The 20842-nt window shown below is 43.3% G+C and overlaps 1 protein-coding gene across 6 annotated transcripts in view; it reads left to right on the top strand.

Moving 5' to 3' along the window:
- Positions 1-20842, top strand: part of Nek11 (NIMA related kinase 11) — a 266743-nt gene that overhangs the window by 72538 nt on the left and 173363 nt on the right. For 5 of the 6 annotated variants that reach the window (XR_009380324.1, XR_009380323.1, XM_059268512.1 and 2 more), the window contains exons 5-6: positions 14788-14852; positions 16034-16160. The exons of the other annotated variant lie outside the window; for it this stretch is intronic. Coding sequence is in view for 3 of the 5 variants with exons in the window: in XM_059268512.1 (XP_059124495.1) it covers positions 14788-14852; positions 16034-16160 (192 nt within the window). In the remaining 2 variants the exon portion in view is untranslated. The remainder of the gene's footprint in view (positions 1-14787; positions 14853-16033; positions 16161-20842) is intronic. 6 annotated transcript variants of the gene reach the window in all.

Raw genomic sequence — 20842 nt, 5'->3', positions numbered from 1 at the left:
GAAAACAGGACCCCAAGAAAGACACGGGATCGCCCAATGACAGAGAAATGGAATGAGATCTACATGAACAGCCTGGACATGAGTGGGGATAGTGAAGGGCGAGGGTCGAGGGAGAGAGCTTGGGGGAGTGGGAGATCCCAGCTGGATCAACAACAGAGAGGGAGAACAATGAATAGGAGACCATGGTAAATGAAGACCACATGAGAATAGGAAGAAGCAAAGTGCTAGAGAGGCCCACAGAAATCCACAAAGATACCCCCACAACAGACTGCTGGCAATGGTCGAGAGACAGCCCGAACTGACCTACTCTGGTGATGGGATGGCCAAACACCCTAATTGTTGTGCTAGAAACCTCATCCAACTACTGAGGGATCTGGATGCAGAGATCCATGACTAGGCCCCGGGTGGATCTCTGGGAGTCCAATTAGCGAGAATGAGGAGGGTTTATATGAGCGGGAATTGTTGAGACCAAGGTTGGATAAAGCACAGAGACAAATAGCCAAACGAACAGAAACACATGAAATATGAACCAATGGCTGAGGGGTCACCAACTGGATCAGGCCCTCTGAGTGGGTGAGACAGTTGATTGGCCTGATCTGTTTGGGAGGCATCCAGGCAGTGGGACCAGGTCCTGTGCTCATTGCATGAGTCGGCTGTTTGAAACCTGGGGCCTATGCAGGGTCGCTTGGCTCAGCCTGGGAGGAGGGGACTGGACCTACCTGGACTGAGTCTACCAGGTTGATCTCAGTCTGCGGGGAAGGCTTTGCCCTGGAGGAGATGGGAATGGGGGGCAGACTGGGGGGAAGGTGAGGGGGGGCGGGAGGGGGGAGAACAAGGGAATCTGTGGCTGATATGTAGAACTGAATTGTATTGCAAAATAAAAATTTAAAAAAAAATGGGCTACAGATCTAAACAGAGAATTCTCAACAGAAGAATCCCAAATAACTGAAAGACAGTTAAGAAATTGCTCTACATTCTTAGTCATCAGGGAAATGCAAGTCAAAACAATTCTAAGATACTATCTTAAACCTGTCAAAATGGCTAAGATCAAAACCACTGATGACAGCTTATTTTGGAGAGGATGTGGAACAAGGGGAACACTCCTCCACTGTTGGTGGGAGTGCAAACTTGTATAGCCACTCTGGAAATCAGTATGGCGGTTTCTCAGAAAATTGGGAATTAATTTATCAATTTATCTCAAGACCCAATGTTACCAGTCTTGGTCATATACCCATGGAATGCTCAATCATACCACAAGGACACTTGCTCAACTGTGTTCATAGCAGCATTATTCATAATAGCCAGAAACTGGAAGCAACCTAGATGCCCCTCAACTGAAGAATGGATAAAGAAAATGTGGTACATTCACACAATGGAGTATTACTCAGCTATAAAATCAGTGACATCATGAAAATTGCAGGCAAATGGATGGAACTAGAAAATATCATCTTGAGTGAGGCAAGCCAGACTCAGAAAGACAAACATGGTATGTACTCATTCATAAGTAGATACTAGATGTAAAGCAAAGGATAATCAGACTACAACCCATGGCTCCAGAGAAGCTAGGAAACAAGGAGGAGCCTAAAAAGGACATACGGATCACTTTGGGAAGGGGAAACAGGAGATCTCCATGATTAAACTGGGGATGGTAGGCAATAGAGGGGAGGAGATAGGGGATGAGAACATAAGGGAACAGGATGGTTGAGCTGAGAGAGGGATGGAATGGGAGAATAATGAAAGAGATATCTTGATAAGGGGAGACCTTATGGGGATGGAAACCAGGTGCTAGGGAAGTTCCCAGGAATCCACAAGGATGACCCCAGATTGAACTACTGGCAATAGTGGTGAGGGTGCCTAAACTACCCTGGTAATCAGATTGGTGAATACCCTAACTGTCTTCATAGAGCCTTTGTCCAGTAACTGATGGAAGCAGATGCAGAGGTCCACAACCAAGCACCAGGCTGAGCTCTCTGAGTCCAGTTGAAGAGAGGGGAGAGGGATTGTATATTATGAACAAGGGAGGGGGGGTCAAGATCATGGTGGGGAAATCTGCAGAGACAACTGAACCAAGCTTATTGGAACTCATGAACTTCAGACTGACAGCTGTAGAACCTGCATGGGACTGGACTAGATCTGCATATGGGAGACAGTTGTGTAGCTGGGTCTATTTGAGGGGCCTCTGGCAGTGTGATCAGGAGCTATCCCTGGTGCATGAGCCAGCTTTCTGGATCCTGTTACCTATGGTCAGACACCTACTCACCCCTGATGAAGCAGGGGGCTTGGTCCTGTCTTGACAATGTACCAGACTTTGCTGTATCCCCATGGGAGAACTTACCCCGTTGGAGGAAGGGATGAGGGAGCAGAACGGGGCGGGGGGGGGAGTGGGAGGAGGGATGAGGGGGGTCTGTGGTTGGTATGTAAAATAAATAAAACATTTTTAAATAAAAAAGAAATATCATATAATCTTTAATAAGCAGCCTGAAGCTGCTGTCGGCTGTTGTGCATGCACACTCACATTGCTATTATCATCCATCCTTCCTCCCTCCCTTTCTCCTTCCCTCTTCCCCTCCTTCCTTCCTGTCTTTCCTGTACCACTGCTTCTTAGCATATTATTGGCTTATTGTATAAAGGATGTAATTTTAAAACAATACCAACAAAGATGCCCACTCTGGGGGGTGTTCTGTGTGCAAAGTATACAGTTGGAATCTGGTTGATTTAAGAGCCAAACTTGACTTGTTTTCTATTCTTGTTTTTCAATTTGTATTATACAGGGTTATATAAGGCTATTCCCATGCCAGTATAAAATATACTCTGAGCACATTCCCCCAATATTTTTGATGTGCTTAAGATTACTTAGTGATAGTTAAAAATAAATGAGTTTAAAAACAACCTCCAAAGGGAGGAGTTCCATTTTCAGTCTGTCAGTATTTATAAAGAGTCATTTCACAGGGCTACATATGTGGATGCCACTGAATCTGTGGATCTGCAATTCTATTCTTTGTGATTCAGATGAAAAATGATGATGTCTCTTAATTGTTATATTGTAACCAATCATTATAAGCTTCTTGTGTATAGAGCAATGCCAATTTTATGTTTTAATTCACTTTATTCATGTAATACCAATAAACTAAAGAGAAGTCCTGAGCTCAGAGAACTGCTGGTTAACTGTGAGTGGTAAAACCTTACAGTGTCATAGCTGAAGGCAGGTGGCTATACACAATCACTGTCTCCACTGAATGACAGACCATGACATTGGACAAACTGCTTGACATCTCTGAGCCTTGTTTCTTCATCTGTAAGATAATAACAAGGAAGGGACTATCACTGCTCGTTTTGTAAGACTGTAGGGCATTGACACTGGAATCTTATGAAAGTAAGAAGCTTCTATAACATTATCATCTGTAGTAATAATTAAATATAGACACAAGGGTGCAGTCAGCAGACAGGTTTTTTATTTTTAAATGTAACAATCACATGTGTTGGCAAAGATGCAGAGCAACTCCACATTTGTCTCATTATTTGTGGGGTGGCCATTGGTATAAATGCTCTGGGGAACTGTGTGATGGTATTTTCTAGACTAAACATACAAATAGTGGTTCTATTCCTGGTGGGGGGCAGTGATGAGTGATGATCTTTTGGATATAGACCAGAAGAATCAAAGTGAATATATGGTAGACAGACGTGTACTCATGTTCTCTCTGGCACTGACACATGATCAAGTTATGGAATCATCATAGATACCCATCAGTGGTATCTATGTACATGGTGGGGCTTCTTCAGACATAGTAAAGAATCATGTGTCATTTACAGGAAACTGGGTGGAATCAGAAGTCAAATCAGATGACACCAGACTTAGAGAAATGCCATGTTTTCTCTCACATGTAGAATCTAGACTTTATAAAAGGACATGAAAGTAGGAGGAGCCTATTGAGGAGATTAGTGGGAGGGGAAGAGGAGGAAAGGGATAAGAAAGGTCAAAGTACACTAGATGCAGGTATGGAAACGTCATAATGAAATGCATTCTTTTGTACAAATGATATGGACTGAGAGGAGAAATGAGGCCTGATCACCTGTGGAAGCCTTTTTTGTAATGACTAATGCACTCTTAAGTCTTTGTCTACAATGGATTAAATAAATGGTTGTATCATTATATAGTGAAATACTAGCCTGTAATAAAAAAAATAACACCATACTCAACAATGTATGATCTGAATGAATCTCAAATATACAATGTGTTATGAAAGAAGATGGATGTAGATGGGTGCACACTGTTGTGTGATTATTCAAATCCAAGTTCAAACCAAGATGCATCCACTTAATGGCGAGTCACAGTAGAGATTACCCTTTGTAGCAGGAATCTTAAAGAGTCTTATCAATAAAACAAACTCAGGACCTGGTATTGGGGTGAATGCTGGAAGATCAGAGAAGCAGAACAAGCCACAGCTACCTCACCTCGCCAGTTCCTCAGCTGATCCTGTTTCCTCAGACTGGAAGCCTCTGAGTCCTCATCCAGAATGAATCTCAGCTGAACTGCTACTCGAAAGCCTAAAAGCTTAACCAGCCAAATGCTGCTAGTTTCTGATCTTCACGCCTTATATATCTTTCTGCTTTCTGCCATCACTCCCTGGGATTAAAGGCTCACTTCTTGGGATTAAAGGCGTGTGTCACCATGCCTGGCTGTTTCCAATGTGGCCTTGAACTCACAGAGATCCAGAGGGATTTCTGCCTCTGGAATGCTAGGATTAAAGGCGTGTGCTACCACTGCCTATCCTCTATGTTTAATATTGTGGCTGTTCTCTTCTCTGACCCCAGATAAGTTTATTAGCGTGCACAATATTTCGGGGAACACAATACCACCACAACCCTTGGTAGTTTACTCTAAGTGACTCAAAGACATGATCTGGGATACTAAAATTGCTCTGTATGTAGACTAGGGTTGAGGACTACATGGGTGAGATATATGCACAAATATATTAAGCTCAGGGTTTATGCACTTCGGGGTTAGTCACAGCAAATGAGAGTGTCAAGAAAAGTAGATGTATACTCTATAGGAGATCAGAAGAGGTGTCATTCCATTTGAGACAATTAAGAAGGCTTCTTGAAAGAAGTGGTGTTTAATTTGACCCAGGGAAGGTTTTGAGTGTAGTGAACTATGGATCAAGGACTTTCCAGGTTTAAGGAACAGAGTGAGGAGAGGCACAGAGGTTGGAAAATAATCCATTTTGAGTGAATGGTGAATGGTTCTGTTAGGAAATCTTTTGAGGTGAGGGTTTGAATGGAGATATGGGCAGAGGGAAGTCGAGGTCAAAAGGAGCCTTATTTTGTAGCATGGATGGTAGATTTGGTAAGAGCCTTAGTGAAGTTATGTGACCAGAGCTTGCTTCAGTAAGATCAGATGATAACTTATGGAAGAGAGGCAGGGTGGGACAGGGGGGAGAGAGAAAGAGAGAGAGGAGAGAGACAGAGACAGAGACACAGAGAGAGAGAGAGACAGAGAAAGACAGAGACAGCTTAGTTATTAGTCATAAGCTTTTTATACTGTCCACGTGTGAGGTTATGAGACTGGAGGTAAGGGGGCAGCAGCAGAGATTTGGGGAGGATTATAATGAACTTGGTGAGCTGCAAAGACTGAACTTGAAGTGAAGTAGGTATGTTAACTATGACAGGAAGGCAAAGCTAGGGGCTTGGGCTGGAGTGGTAGAATACTTGTCTTCCATTTTTGGGGACCCCCAGGGTTGTTGGAGGTGGTTATCAAAGATAAACTTGAGGTTTGGGGTCTGGGAAGGTGAGAGGGAAAACGGATTGGAAACAATTGTGTTGAGATTAATTGTGACTATGGTAGATAGAATATGGAGAGAGGAGGGGTGAGAGAAGGGAGTTTGAAGTGAGGCTTGGGGAAGCACCAGGACTTGTATTTGTGTATTCCTATAGTATTCAACTGAATCCAAGACTAGGGTATAGTTTGCTTAGGAGGTACAGTGGTTTGAATGAGAGTGGCCCTCATAGGCTCATGTATTTGAATGCTTGGTCCCCAGTTGGTGGAACTGTTTGGGAGGGATTATGAGGTGTGGCCTTGTTGGAGGAGGTGTGTCACTGGAAGTGGGTGCTGAGGTTTCAAAATTCCCAGTTAACTCTCTCTGCTTCATGGTTGTGAGATGTGAGCTCTCAGCTACTGGTCCAGCACCATGCTCACCTGCCCACTGCCATGCTCCCCATTATGATGGTCATGGTCTCTAACCCCTTGGAACTGTGATTCCCATTTAAATGCTTTCTTTTGTAAGTTGCCTTGCTCATGGAATCTTATCACAGCAATACGAAAGTAACTGACAGGAAGTGAGCTCAGGAAGCAGAAACCAGTGTGTAGGGAGAGAAGAGAGGGAAGAGAAAAGCATCCAGTGAACTGCTAAGCTGCTGATGCAGTTGTTGGAGGGGCACAGAGGCACCAGTGCATGGCTGAGCTGCTGATGCAGTTGGTGCAGGGACACAGAGGCGCCAGTGCATGGCTGAGCTGCTGATGCAGTTGGTGCAGGGACACAGAGGCGCCAGTGCATGGCTGAGCTGCTGATGCAGTTGTTGGAGGGACACAGAGGCACCAGTGCATGGCTGAGCTGCTGATGCAGTTGGTGCAGGGACACAGAGGCGCCAGTGCATGGCTGAGCTGCTGGGGCTGGGCAGTTGGTAGAGGGACATAGAGGCAGGACTCTTCTATGCCTAGTTTAGATTTTGGATTCCTCTTTGTACATTTTTTTTTTCAGGAAATTGTTCATAAATTCTTGACTATGTGTAACTCTTATTTTTAACATTACTTATGAATTCCCTCTTGAATTACTTTATAGTTTTGGAAATTTTGATTTGAATGGGAAAGACAAATAGCTCCATCTGAATCCAGTCTCCAGAGGGCTTTGCTTTTGTGGTTTTTGGCTGTTAGTGAACTGAACACAGGGCCTTGCTAGATAAGTACTCTACTATGGAGATACATTCTTAGTCCTTAGAATCATTTTTGTTTGTTAGAGACTGGGTTTCCTTGTGTAGCCCAGGCTAGCCTCAAACTTCCATTTCCTAAGTGCTAGGATTGTAGACATGTGCCATCATGCCTGTCTTCAGTTTGGCTTTTAAATGAGGCAATGTTGTGTAAATTTTCCAGTTCATTAATATATAGTACATTCTTTTCCCTTGTTAGTTTTCAATATTTGATTAATTATAGGCCTAAGACATTTCCTTTAGAAAATCATCTTAATTGTCTTTTTAAAAAAATGAGTACAATCCCAATGGATTTTTGTTAAGCATAAGACATAAACAACTAAAAATTGTGATGTTAGAAGCCAAGAAGACTCATAGTCCAGTAAAAGCTGCCTTTAGACTGTGGAGCTCAAGCTTATTCCTACGGGCTGCTCATGTTACACATCAGTAGCTGAGGGATGTGGGAAATCCTGCAAGTCCTCTTTCTCTGCTCATCCTTGCACCCAAGCCCAGGGAACAGCTCCTAACTAGACCTTGCTTTGCCCCTGGCTGAGGGAAGGCAAGAGTAAGTTAGGGCAGCATTCATCATTCCTCAAACAGAGTGACTGTCAGCTCATGTCCAATGACCGCAGCAAGTCACATGGCCAACTCCAGTGGCAGAGAGGTGGAGATGCCCTTACCTCCCCAAAGAGATACTCACTGCAAGGCAGAAAACATTTGAATATTTAGGAACAAAAACACAGTACATATGTACACAATATTTTTCTCAGCTTTGACCTTACTACTTTCCAATTGTCACCAATTAAAAATTGTTCTATGGAAGTTATTCCAGCTTCTTCACCCATGTTCTGTAGTACTTATTGGTGTATTTTGAAAAGTATGTTGATCGCTTACATGTTAATCTGGAGGATCATATTGGAAACAATGTGATACACACATGTGAAGGGTTAGGCATAGTGCCTTTGCAGCCAGTGCCTCACAAAATAGTTCAGTGCAGATGTTGGTTATTCTCTGTCCACTGGAGTGAGCAATGGGATGTCCAGCTTAAAATGCTGCTTCTGGGTGGTCTATGAGAATCTATCTGTGTGAAGTCGGTTTTCTTTCCCATTGTGAGTGGGCATTGTGCTACCTACTGAAGGAAGGAGGAAAGAGCCCCCCTTCCCTGCTTATAAATCCCCGTTGGACAGGGATTTATATGCTCACTCCCCTGGGGCTCAGGCCTTCAGATTTAGACCGACACCCGGCTTTCCTGGGCCACTAGCCTGCTGATGCAGGTGAAGGGGCCTTCTGAGACACAAGGGCATGAGTCAGTTCTCAGTCCTAAGTCATGTATTTGGTTTCATTTTTGTGGAGAATATTGACAAATACAGTCTTCTAGAGAAGACAAAGATAATGGTAGGTGAATTAAGAGGAGGGAGGGAACAGAAGAAAGGAAAAATTGGCTCCCTCCTTTGGAACATTCCTGTACTATGTTTTAATTTAGTGGTTTTTTTTTTTTTTAAATTTGGAATACTTGGAGTCTGTAGCATATGGCAGGTACATAAATGAAACTGTTAAAGCCTAAGAATATCCACAGTTCACTCAGCTGTCTTTGAGAATGCTGCACAAACCTCCTTCCTGATGGGGTGTGGAGCTTATTAGCCCTTGTTTCTTGAGGGAAAGATGAGCAGCCCCTCACGGTGTGCACAGCCTTGATGCTCTTGAAATATTGCTGATGCTTATGTTAGTGTGCATCCCCGGTGTGGGAGAGACAGGCTGGTACTTTCCCTGAGGTGGCTTTGGCATCACCTAGCTACCCACATATTTCTCAGCCAGCTTGCAAAAATGTTGTAATAAGGTATTTAAATGGGTCTCTGAAAAGTCGTGTGGAGAACTCATTTCCTGGGGAAGGTACCTGCTTGGGAATCCATGTCAGCATATTTGGCTGAGGAAGGAGGTGTCCTACTCTAGTCTGGGGGATGGGAATGCTGAGGTGAGCTGTGGTGTCTGGTTTTTCTTGAACTCTTACTTTCCCCCATTCTCCCATCTTGAAGATGTTGGGTGGTCAGTTCTTGTCAGTGCACTTCCACACCAAGTTTAGACTTCTGGTGTGTTGGCCATAGCCAGGAAGTTTTAGAAGGACCTAATCTCCATCTCCTGGCTCCAATACAGAGGCTCATCATCAAGTCACAGATGAGGAAAGTCAAGCAGGTGCCTTTGACCTCAGGATGGGGTCACATGCCAGAGAAAAGAACAGGGGCTTCCCAGGCTGAGCATCATCAAAGAGTCATTGGTTGGATGGCAGGTGGGGCCTCTGGGAAGGAGAGTTTGCAGGTCACTGTGAGAGCCTGCCAGGTGGAGATAGACCTGCAGGGGAGGGAGCTAAGGTGTCCAACACTATTTACATAGGGTCTAGGGAGATGGAGACTAAGTCCTCTGTGCCTTTTCCCTAAGTCTGCCTTATGCTGGGGCTCTGCCTCTGTAGGCTACTCTTCACCCCAGGAAAAGACTCGGAGGTTGGGGAAGAATAGTCTGATGGGGAGATGGAGGTGGGAGTCCTAAGATGAATTTGACCACAAACAAGCAGTTCCTGAATTTTTACACAGCACTTGGGGGCCATTGACCAGAAAGGAGTGGAGGGTTTCACTTCCGTAGATAAGAGGTGGGGTAGTGGATGGGGAACTATTAGAGATACTTTGGGATTTCTAGCGAAAAATTTAAACAGTCTGAACTGTTTGTCACCTTGTTATTTCCTGGATTTTAAAATATATTTTAAAGGGATTGCTGTTAGCCCAGTATATGGTAAGACTTTTTATTGCAAGATGCATTTTGCTTACTGTAACTACAAAGTCAGTAAATCACAATTTTACGGTTCCCCAATAGCTTTACAGCTGACCTGTTACATAAAACTTCTTACTCCATCACAGAGACAGTCCATTGTGTTTTAAAATTGGTGTTCTAGCATAGTCTGTGCCTTGGTCTTGAAATGCATAATGCTAATCTACATATTTTCATGTCTTTGTATGTGAGGGATAGTAACATATTCCCATTTGTCACACGTCTTCTGCTTGTCCAGTTGTCACTAGACAACTTTCTTATGTATGCTTTACTTATCCTAACGTCACATCAGCCAGTCCTTTGGCACGTCCCCAGCTCATTATCACAAAGCCAAACCCTTAGACTCTCTGGCTCCTTGCATGCTTACAGCTCCAAGAGACAAGACTGTCTCCTTGGGTCTAGAATCAATAGGGCCAGCATGAAGAGACTCAACTGAAGATTGCTTTAATTGCAAGTAACAGAAGTATCTCAATCAATAGAAAGGATTCATTATTTTGCTTTCCAGGAGGTCAGTTCAGGATTTGGTTAACTGAGGTGACCTCAGCAATGTCCTCTGACATTCAGGTTCTTTCTGCTTCTGTTGTCTGGCTGGTGTGGTCAGGCTTGTTTTCTTGCAGTTATCAGGTTGGCTGAAACACTTCTATGTGCTATACCTTGTTATAATAACCAAGATCCAGATCCCTTCTCTTCTCTTCTCTTCTCTTCTCTTCTCTTCTCTTCTCTTCTCTTCTCTTCTCTTCTCTTCTCTTCTCTTCTCTTCTCTTCTCTTCTCTTCTCTTCCCTTCCCTTCCCTTTCCCTTCCCTTCCCTTCCCTTCCCTTCCCTCCTCTCCTCTCCTCTCCTCTCCTCTCCTCTCCTCTCCTCTCCTCTCCTCTCCTCTCCTCTCCTCTCCTCTCCTCTCCTCTCCTCTCCTCTCCCCTCCCCCTCCTCTCCTCTCCTCTCCCCTCCTCCTCCTCTCCTCTCCTCTCCCCTCCTCCTCCCCCCGTCTCTCTCTCTCTCTCTCTCTCTCTCTCTCTCTCTCTCTCTCTCTCTCTCTCTCTCTCTCTCACACACACACACACACACACACACACACACACTCTTCATCTTATCTTTATAGGAACAGAGACATATCATCTACAAGCTTCTGTTGTGTGACTTCTTGGGGAGACATGAACAGCTATCTACCCCAGTTAGTGAACATCTGAGTTTATTGGGATTACTAACACCATCATGGGTGACTGAAAGACAGCTGCATCGTCCTAAAGCCCACTCAGTGTGCACATCGACTCACAAAGGCTGTATCCCTGCAGCTTGCTACACAGCTTGCAGACATCTCCCCTGAAGGAGTCTTTCCAGCATGTGCACACTGCATTGTGTGACCTTGGGGCAGGGAGTCTTCTTCTCTCTTTCTTATAGGTCTGTTAGCTTCCTGAGTCTGTGACCACCTTCCTTCCGTTAGGAAGGAATGTTTAAGTTTGGAGGAAATAGTTGTAAAGCAGCGTCTAGCAGCTTCCCTTGTGTCTCATTGGTGTTACAGAATGTTTCTAAGGGAAAAAAATATTACTAACTCGTTTTCCAGTGCAGTGCCAAACTTGATTTTCCAATGTTCTAACTTTTGCACACTAATCCAGTAATTTCAATAGGTCAATCATTCATGGATTTCCTTTTGGAGCTTTTTGCTGTTGTTCACTTATTTTGCTTTTGGCCAATTGATCTTGTCACCTGGTATTCCTGGTAGTTTTGAGTAACTGAAGAATATAGGTGAGTTATTAAGAGATACTGGGTGATGTTATCTCCTCTACAGCTGGTGGTTACATCAGAGGCAGACCACCTTGCTCTAGTCAAGGACTGAGCTAGGTTAAAGATGGATTTTAATGTCCTAGATGGTCAACTTCTAGTGTGTAACCCTTTCTACCTCACCTCGTTGGTTTGGTTTCTGTTGCTGTAACAAAATACCCTAACAAAAGCAACTTAGGGGAGAAACTGTTTGCTTCATCTCATAGTCCTGGGGCACAGTTCGTCATCACAGGAAGTCAGAGTAGCAGAGCTTAAGGGAGCTGGCCAGTTACATCCATAACAAAGAACAAATAATTTGTTCATGTCATGCTCAGACCACTCTATCCTTGTTATTCATTCAAGGGCTAGCCTTTGAAATGATGTCACCCAAAGTCTGGCTGGGTCTTCTTCCCCATTTAAGCCAGTTAGGAACACCCCTCACAGGCATGCCCACAGGCCAACCTAATCTGGACAGTTCCCCTTTGAGACTCCCTTCCCTGGTAGATTCTAGATTTTTGTCAAGTTGACTGACAATTTAAACAAAGCACACCTCCCTGCCTTTTTCTTAACTTTACCCTGTTCCTGTTCTCTCCCTTCCTAGCCTCTCCCCTCCCCTCCCCTCCACTTTCATCTTCTCACCTCTTCTTTTTCACACCTTCCTACACTCCCTTTCTTCATTTATCTTTTTATTTGCTGAGATGAGATCTTGCAATGTTGTGTAGGCCACCACCCTCTAGCTCACGGTCCTCCTGTCTCAACTTCCCAGAGTAGCTGGATCCAGCTTCTAGTTTGATTTTATCTCTTAGGGTTTCTCATCTGCCTTGTGCCCATACCATACATTAACAGTTTTCTGCATTCCCTGCTAGAGTGGTACATTTACTACAGCCAATGAGCCTGCATGCCATTACCACTTGTCTTAGTCACTGTTCTGTTGCTGTGAAGAGACACCATGACTAAGGCAACTTGTATAAAAGAAGACATTTAATTGTGGGCTTGCTTACAGTTGAGAAGCTTAGTCCATTATCATCATTGTAGAGAGCATGGCAGCAGGCAGGCAGGCATGGTGCTGGAGAGGTAACTTACAGCTATATCCTGACCTATAAGCAGAGAGAGAGAGAGAGAGAGAGAGAGAGAGAGAGAGAGAGACAGAGAGACAGAGAGACAGAGAGACAGAGAGACAGAGAGACAGAGAGAGAGACAGAGAGGAGAGAGAAAAGGAAAGAGGAGAGAGGGAAAGAGGGAGAGAGAGACTGGGATGGGCTTTTGAAACCTCCAAGTCCACCCCCAGCAACACATTTCCTCCAACAAGGCCATACCTCCTAATCCTTCTAATTTTAACAAAGAGTTCCACTCCCTGGTGACTAAGCATTCAAGTATATGAGCCTATGGGGGCCATTTTTATTCAAACCACCACCCCACTCAAAGTCCATAGTTAACACAGGGCTCGTTCTTGATGTTGCATAGGGATTGGAAGACATATGATGGCATGAATGCATCAAACTGGTTTTGGCGCCCAAATCCTTTAGGCTCTGTTAACTCAGTCTTCCTTCTCCTTAGCCTCTGGCAGCCACTGTTGTTTTTATCATCTTCATTTTTTTGCATTTTTCTTAGTGTCACTTTGTTGGAATCATATGCTGTGTAGGCTTCTTAGACTGGCTTCTTTCACTTTGCAGTATGTATTTAGTTTCTACCAGGTGCTTTCCTGACTTGATTTCTTGTTAGCACTGAATGACACCCCATTGTCCAGAAGTGTCAGTTGACTTGACCGTTTACTTACTGAAGAACATCTAATTTGCCTCCATGCTTTAGCAATTGTGAATACAGCTAATCATGGAAGGTGTGGTGTGGATCTTAGATTTAACCCCATTGAACACATTGTTATATGTTCAGTGGGGTTAAGCCAAGACATAGGATTTAATCCTCAGGTTCTGATTTCAGTGGTCACATTTTCCCTTACAAGTTCTGTTTGGCAATTTCCTTCATCAACATTATCTCTTTGGTGTTTCTACTTCAAATTTTCTCTTATTTCCTTTGTGATTTTAAGCATTTAAAATGCACTTAGAGTCTGTATCTTATTTGGTTGTCTGAAAAACTCAGGCATCTGATACCGTTGTATATTTCTGCTGATTCTTAGTCTACATTTGCTTCTGCCAGATGAGCAAATAGGATGTTAACAACTGAACATTCAGTTCTGTTCTCTTGGCTCAGGGTCTCCGTGACCACCCAGCTGGTGCATATCTGAATGTCTAGTTTGAGTGAGTGCTGTCCCTCACTCAGATTATGAGCTTTCTTTCTGAACACACACAGGCGTGCTTCTTAGGTCACCTAGCCACTGTCTGGTGTGTGTGTGTGTGTGTGTGTGTGTGTGTGTGTGTGTGTGTGTGTGTGTTTCTGCATTTATGGATGTGTACTAGCACCATCTGACCCATTACACAGACTTTATGTCTTCTGCTCTGACCATTATAGCCAGCCCACAGCTTTCTGAGACCACTAAATCCTCAAAGGCTGCCTAGGGGTCAACACCTACTGTCCACTCTGATTTTCAGTTTCTTTTCATATAAAATCCCCAGGAGATTGACTGCATCATGAGCTCAGCTCATGAGTGCCTATTTGTAAACTTTGTTTAGCATTTGGGGGCCTCTATAGGAAAAGATTTTCGTGTTATCTGGTTCTCTTAAATTCAGAAATAGAAATCTCAATGGACATATCATACACTGCTGGCTTATAGCAAGACTCAATAAGTATTTACCAATATCATTGACAGTATTGTTGCTTTCACAACATGTGAAGTTTTGTAATAATATATTATAAAATTTTGTGATAACTTGCCCATCAACCGAGGGTATGGTTACTGGATGAGGTATGACGTATATTGCACTACAAAAACAGTAGACAGCCAGGCCTACACAGAGAGTTCTGGACCAACCTCAGCTATGAGACCTTACCTCAACCTTATCCCAACAACCATGAAGCAAAACCAACCAAACAAAACCCACAACACAATCTGACCCTTTGAAACACTTGTAAAAAGCAAGACTGCATGTCTCTTCCCCTCTCAAACCTCCCGTTTGCGAAGTCTTCTTCCCTTGGAGAAATGAGAACTGTTCTTGGCTTTGCAGCCTTTAAGCAATGGAAGCTGGATCTGTGGAAGGGCATGTTTACTCCCCATACACAACTACACCCTTGATTGCAGATCTGGTTTAGTTTCCTATTTTACATGAGGTTTTATCATCTCCCCCCACTCCCCTCATAGGAGGATACTCCATCGCGACTTGAAATCAAAGAATATATTTCTGAAAAATAATCAACTTAAAATTGGTAAGATGTTTCAAATGCCTGCTCTAAAGCTACAAGCAAGCTTATCCTAGATGCAGCCACAGCAAGCTGAAGTGCATAGTTCAAGCTAGTGCTGAAGTCATCCAGCCCTGTCTTCTTTAACCTTTGCAAATATTTGTTCTTACCTGGATGAGCCCAACAAATCCCAGTTATTTTGCTTGTGATTATCTGATCTAAACTGAAGTATAAAACACTTGCAACATGGCTGGTTGATTTAAAAGGCATGCTTTGCAATCCTGCTATTTATCAGGCACTTTGTAAGCAGTTGACTTGTTTTGCTGGCTTCATTAATTGCTGGGGGTTCCTCATTTACTGAAACATTTTATGATTTTTTTATGTGTATGGGCATTATGCCTGCATATATGTTGTGCACCACATGTATGCAGTACCCACTGAGGCCAGAAGAGAGCATCTGATCCCCGGGAACTATACCACAGCTTGGTTGTGAACTGGGTGCTGTGGATTGAACCTGGGTCCTCTGGAAGAGCAGCCAATGAGTGCTCTTAACTGTTGAGCCGTCTCCATCCCCCACTCACTTACTTTAGTACAATCAGTGAACAATGACCATACATAATTTAAATGCTGCTATAATGGCTTTATTAATATTTAATTCTTTGGAACTATATCTCCATTCAAATAGTTACTCAATTGGCTAAGAATCACATAGGAAATTCTTATGGAGGAAAAGAATGCAGGTTGTGACTAACTAGAGAAGTCAGTGGATTCAAATTTTTATACATATATTCATGAATAGTTCAAATCTTTAGAATTTCCCCTTTGTTCTAAATTAATATCAAATCCTTCTCCCTGCAGGTGAATTTTCATGTCTTCACATTCAGTCCTTCTAGAATCCTTCTGTTAGTTATTATCATACTTCAAGTAGCTTAATAGTGGGTTATTCTAGTTTTTTATAATTCTAAAAATAAGGAATCTGAGGTTGTATAATTCTCTTTCCTTGTTCAGTCTTCTTCTTCCTGTAAAGCATGCATGTTTAAAGCTATTGATCACCATTATGTAATTTAAAATGTCACCTTCCTTTTCCCTTAAAATAGCATAAGGCACTGTATAATATATGGTGAAGTAAAATCAGTTTTAGTTCTTAATTTCCAGTGATGGTTTTTGTTTGTTTAAACTATTTACATAAATTAACCACAATTCCCCAGGGGATTTTGGAGTTTCTCGACTGCTGATGGGATCATGTGAGCTGGCTACAACTTTGACTGGGACTCCCTATTACATGAGTCCTGAGGCCCTGAAGCACCAAGGCTATGACGCCAAGTCTGACATCTGGTAAGTAGGTGGTGGCTGGCCCCAGGGACTTCTCTCTGCATTTTGTTTTGAAGTTTATCGGCTTACTCCATCCACTCACTGTGCCCCTTTGGGCACTTGAGGTGTTCTGTGGCCAGAGGGAGATGAGGGCTTGGAGCTTGTTATACTCTGTGAAATTCATTTCAAAGATTCTCTCTATTCATAGATGAGTCGGCTGGTTTGGATTCTGTCGTTCCTGAACCACAGGGGAAAGTTCTTAATGTGGCAGAGACATTAAATTTTGATGTGCTTCGGCTAGCCTATTAAATAAAGCATTTGTCATCCTAAAGACTGTGCTTTATTTTATTTTAAGGTTAACTCCCAGCTCTGTGGGGAATATGCTGCTTTTCTGCATTTTAAAAGAATTTTACTAAAGATACTGGATTTACGGGTAACCTACAATTACCATTTCCTGGGTTTTCAGTGATAGAGACATCTGTGATGTTTCAGTTCCATGGCACTCTTGGACCAGGCAGAGCCAGGTGGGAAAATGGCTCAGTCTGTCCCACTGTTAGCAGCGGGCCCTGTCCAGGCAGTGTTGCTGTCCTTTGAAGGGGGCTTACATAATTTTCAGCATCCAAGGGTTGAAGGACAATCTAGCTGAGTGCTTGTTAATTAAGTAAATAATTATTGTATGCAAATCAACATTAAGTAGTTCTGGACTTTCAAAGATGAGCAATGTGAAAGACATGCCCACTTCTGTTTTCTAAAGATGATGAGGCAGAAAATGACCTTTTGTGTGGTTAGGGGGAAATGAACCACCACAGAGCAGCTGGCTTAGGGTCCCTTAAGAGTCTGTTTACTTTGGTGCCTCCCACAGGAAGGGAGCTGTCAAGATTTGCTCTGGCTCCAACCTTCCACACAAGTCTCATCCCTTGATTTCAGTCTCCTGGTTGTTTGTTTTAGGGTTCAAGTCCTTTGTCCTAGAGGTCCATTCCAGTTCACCCATCACTCTCCCTCCCCATGTGCGCCCCACACCAGAGGAGAAAAAAAGCTTAAACAAAAAGCAGAAAGCAAAACCTGCAAAGGAATGCCACCGGGAGCACCTTTCTTCACATCATTTAATTGAGCACACACTTCCTCCCCAGCACCTTGCAGTGACCTGGATGGAAAAGCACAAATGCTTGGCTCTTGCTCTTTGTGAAAAACCTTGCTCGCTTAGTGATTCCTTTTCCAGGTCAAAGGTAGCAATCCTGGGCTTTGCAATGGCTATTAATTACCTACCCACCTCTCTCTTCATGCTTAATTTTAAAAATATTATGGATTTTAGAAGTAGATTCAAATAGGGTTGGAGGGGGGATGGGAGAGAGGAACTGGGGGAAGGGAGGATGGGGGAGGCTATAGCTGGGATGTAAAATAAATAGATGAATAAAAAATAAATTAAAATATATAATATTCCCATGACTTATGATTATGTTATCTTAAGTTATTGCAGCATGCCATTTGATTAAGAGCAGTTAAGTTCAGAAAGCCATTGTTTAAGTTTCAGGGTTGATGTGTGGCAATATACTTGATCCCTTTAGACAGGACATCCACATCTATTTGCCAGATCAGAAGGATGACTCCCAGGAAATGGAGGCAATAGAACCCTGGGAGAAACAAAGCCACTTCTTCACTTTATCTGTGCCCAATGCACTTGTTTACAGGTTATCCTTGTATTAAATGGGGAATTACAAGAATATCAAGCAGTATCCCTGTGGTGTTTTGTGGCTACAAAAATACCTGACACATACAAAATCTATTCAGTGTTTGATCAGCTCCCCTACTGTGATTATAAACTACTCAGCAAGTATGGGCTGAGAATGTATCATCTTGACCCCAAATAACCACTTTATTATAAATTTAGTAATTACTTTCCTTGTATCTAAATCAAAACAGGCTTATCTAGTAATGAAATTTCAGCTGCCAAACCTGAAGTGGAAGAAATATCGGAGAACTATTAATTATAGTGGCAGATAGAGAAGTGTTACAAGTGATCTTAGGGAGACACTCGGGAAAATTAGATTGCATGAGCTGAGAACCCATCTCAGCCTCAGAGTGGGTAGCATCTATATACTGTGGAATATTTTCTTGGGATTGGGAATACATATGAATAATTTATAGATGCTTTGCTTTAGCACGAATAGTGGGACATACTATATTTATAGAGCTTAAAAGAATTAGTCAAATACTAGTTACATTTTCATCTGTTAACATTTGCTCATATGCAACCTTACCTTCCTTCTGTAATCTGTTAGACCTTCCTGGGTTTGATTATTTATAGCATTCAAGTACAGGAAGTTGCTCTCAAAAGATGACTTGGTTCCAAAAGTTGAAAAGCAGTTATTTGGAAAGTTACAATAATAAAGGTCATCAAGGAGAGTACTTTGAACCCAACCGATGTGTGTGTTTGCTAAAATATGTTTTTTTCATGGGAGAAATATAAATATGACTTGTGTTCCTCGACTGGTTCTTCAAACTGATTCAACTATGAATAGTTAGCACCTAGTCTTCAGATGAAAAAGGACAGTGTTTTGGGGGTGATGGTCCTGTAATTAAGCAGAGAGGAAGCAATATCTTATTGTCAATCTTCTTCCCTTAGGAGAGTCAGCTAGGCTGCTCTCTGATATGGGGCCCTGTGTTTGTTGGGTATTTTTAAATGGGAAGAATGGTGGTAGGAATCACACTGGTGGAGTCCAGTTCATGCTTAATTATGGACCCAGGCTTTCAGGATCTCAGAAGGAAAGCTTAGCTATATAGGTGGACTGAAACATAGAGGGATCAGCACCCACCTGTTCTGCCTGGTCCATGGACATGTCCTCACTGGAGAACAGTAGTCACACCAGTGCCCGCTCCCCTAGAGGGCACTCCCAACCCAACAGCCTGCTTTTGAACCTATATAGGAACTGCTTGGGTTAAGGGCAAGTGAAATGGGCCTTTAGTACCAGAGTTTTCTTCAAAGCAGCTCATAAGGCTGGGGGATGTCAGCTGCTGCCATGGGAGCTGCTCCCAATTTAGCTTATGTGTCTGATTTTTAAATATATATAATTTTTTATTAAAAAATTTCTTTCCTTTTACATACCAACCCCTGTTCCCTCTCCCTCCTCTTCTCCAGCTCTCCACACTCCCATTCTACCCCCATCCCCTCCACAGAGAAGGTAAGATCTCCCTTGGGTAGTCAACACAGGCTGACAAACCAGGGTGGCACCTTACTCATCCTTGATGCAGTTGGGAGGGGCTAGGTCCAGCCCCAACTTAGTATGCTTCTATTTCCTTCACCAGGAAACAAACGGTTCCCCTGCGGTCTGCTTTCTCTTAGAGGGGCTCCAGGTTATAGTTTCTACTCCAAGGCTCCCCCCAAGTTTCAAGGTCCAGGCTGTGCCTGAGCAAAAGGTGTCATCAAATGCCAGAGAACTAAGGATCAAGAGCTGTGCTGAGCTCACACTGTGTGAAAGCTTTCACTCAGTCTTTGTTACATTGGCTGAAGCAAGTCACATGCAAACTCCAATAACAACAGGGCAGGGTGCACTCGTGTGGAGGGAAAAGGAATATGTGGAAAGAACAGTCACCCTCCCAAAGGACCCGTTTTGTAAGGATACCAGGCTGGGCTATAGGAAATATACTGGAGGGGGAAGGTTGGAACAGACTGAAGAAAAAGGTAGATTTTCTCTAACCTGGTACATCCTACTACTTCTGATGTTCATTCCATCTTAAAAGAGCCCTGGGAGACTGCATACAGTGAATAAGGCAGCTGGAACCATAAGCAGTGGGGGCTGTTGCCAAATCCATCCTTAATGATGTGGATAGCCGTTGGGAATGGAAGGATGCCTTGCTATTATTTCCAGGACCCATCTCTTCTTGGCCACAGGCGGAGCACTGTCCATGGTCCTTTCCTAGACTATGGTTTGTATAGAACACTTAGGGCTGGCTGTCCATGGTCCTTTCCTAGACTATGGTTTGTATAGAACACTTAGGGCTGGCTGTCCATGGTCCTTTCCTAGACTGTGGTTTGTATAGAACACTTAGGGCTGGCTGTCTCAAGATAAAAAACACTGTCTTCGTCTCACAGCCAGTTTTTCTCATGCTGCTCCTCTTTCTCGTTTCACTCTCTCATGGCTGTTGACCTTGGTCTTCCATTGGTCACATCCCTGTAGAGGACATGGTACCAAGGGGGTCCAGAAGGGCCAGAGCATATTCAAACACTAGAAATTATGCAAGAGAATATTTAGAGCTTTTACAAGCAGGAGAAAGTTCACCCAAACCCTATTTTTTTCTATAATTGTTCTTTAAAACATACATATTGGGAGGCTATGCTGGAAAGAATGGCTACTTTTTCCTGATCACAGTCACCAAAGTTCAAGTGCTCAGTACCCCCATGTGGCTCTTGTTTGCAGAAATGTTGAGCATTTCATCAGGGAAGAGTCTTCTGTTGTGCTGTTATTCACTCAGCTACTTTAGGTTTTATCCCAGTCCTTGTACTCATCCTGCCTTGGGCTTGAAAGGGCCTCTACTGGTTTTAGCTACCGGTTAGTCAGTCTCTCTGCCCCCTTACTCCCCTCTTTCTTCTTCTCTGTCTGTCTGTCTTCTCTGTTTGTCTCTGTTTGTCTCACTGTGTGTCCATCTGTGTGTCTGTGTGTCTGTCTCTGTCTCTCTGTCTCTGTCTCTGTCTGTCTCTCTGTCTCTGT

The sequence above is a fragment of the Peromyscus eremicus genome, chromosome 7 (genome assembly GCF_949786415.1).
Source record: "Peromyscus eremicus chromosome 7, PerEre_H2_v1, whole genome shotgun sequence".
Taxonomy (NCBI): domain Eukaryota; kingdom Metazoa; phylum Chordata; class Mammalia; order Rodentia; family Cricetidae; genus Peromyscus; species Peromyscus eremicus.
This window is presented reverse-complemented; position numbering and strand designations above follow the sequence as displayed.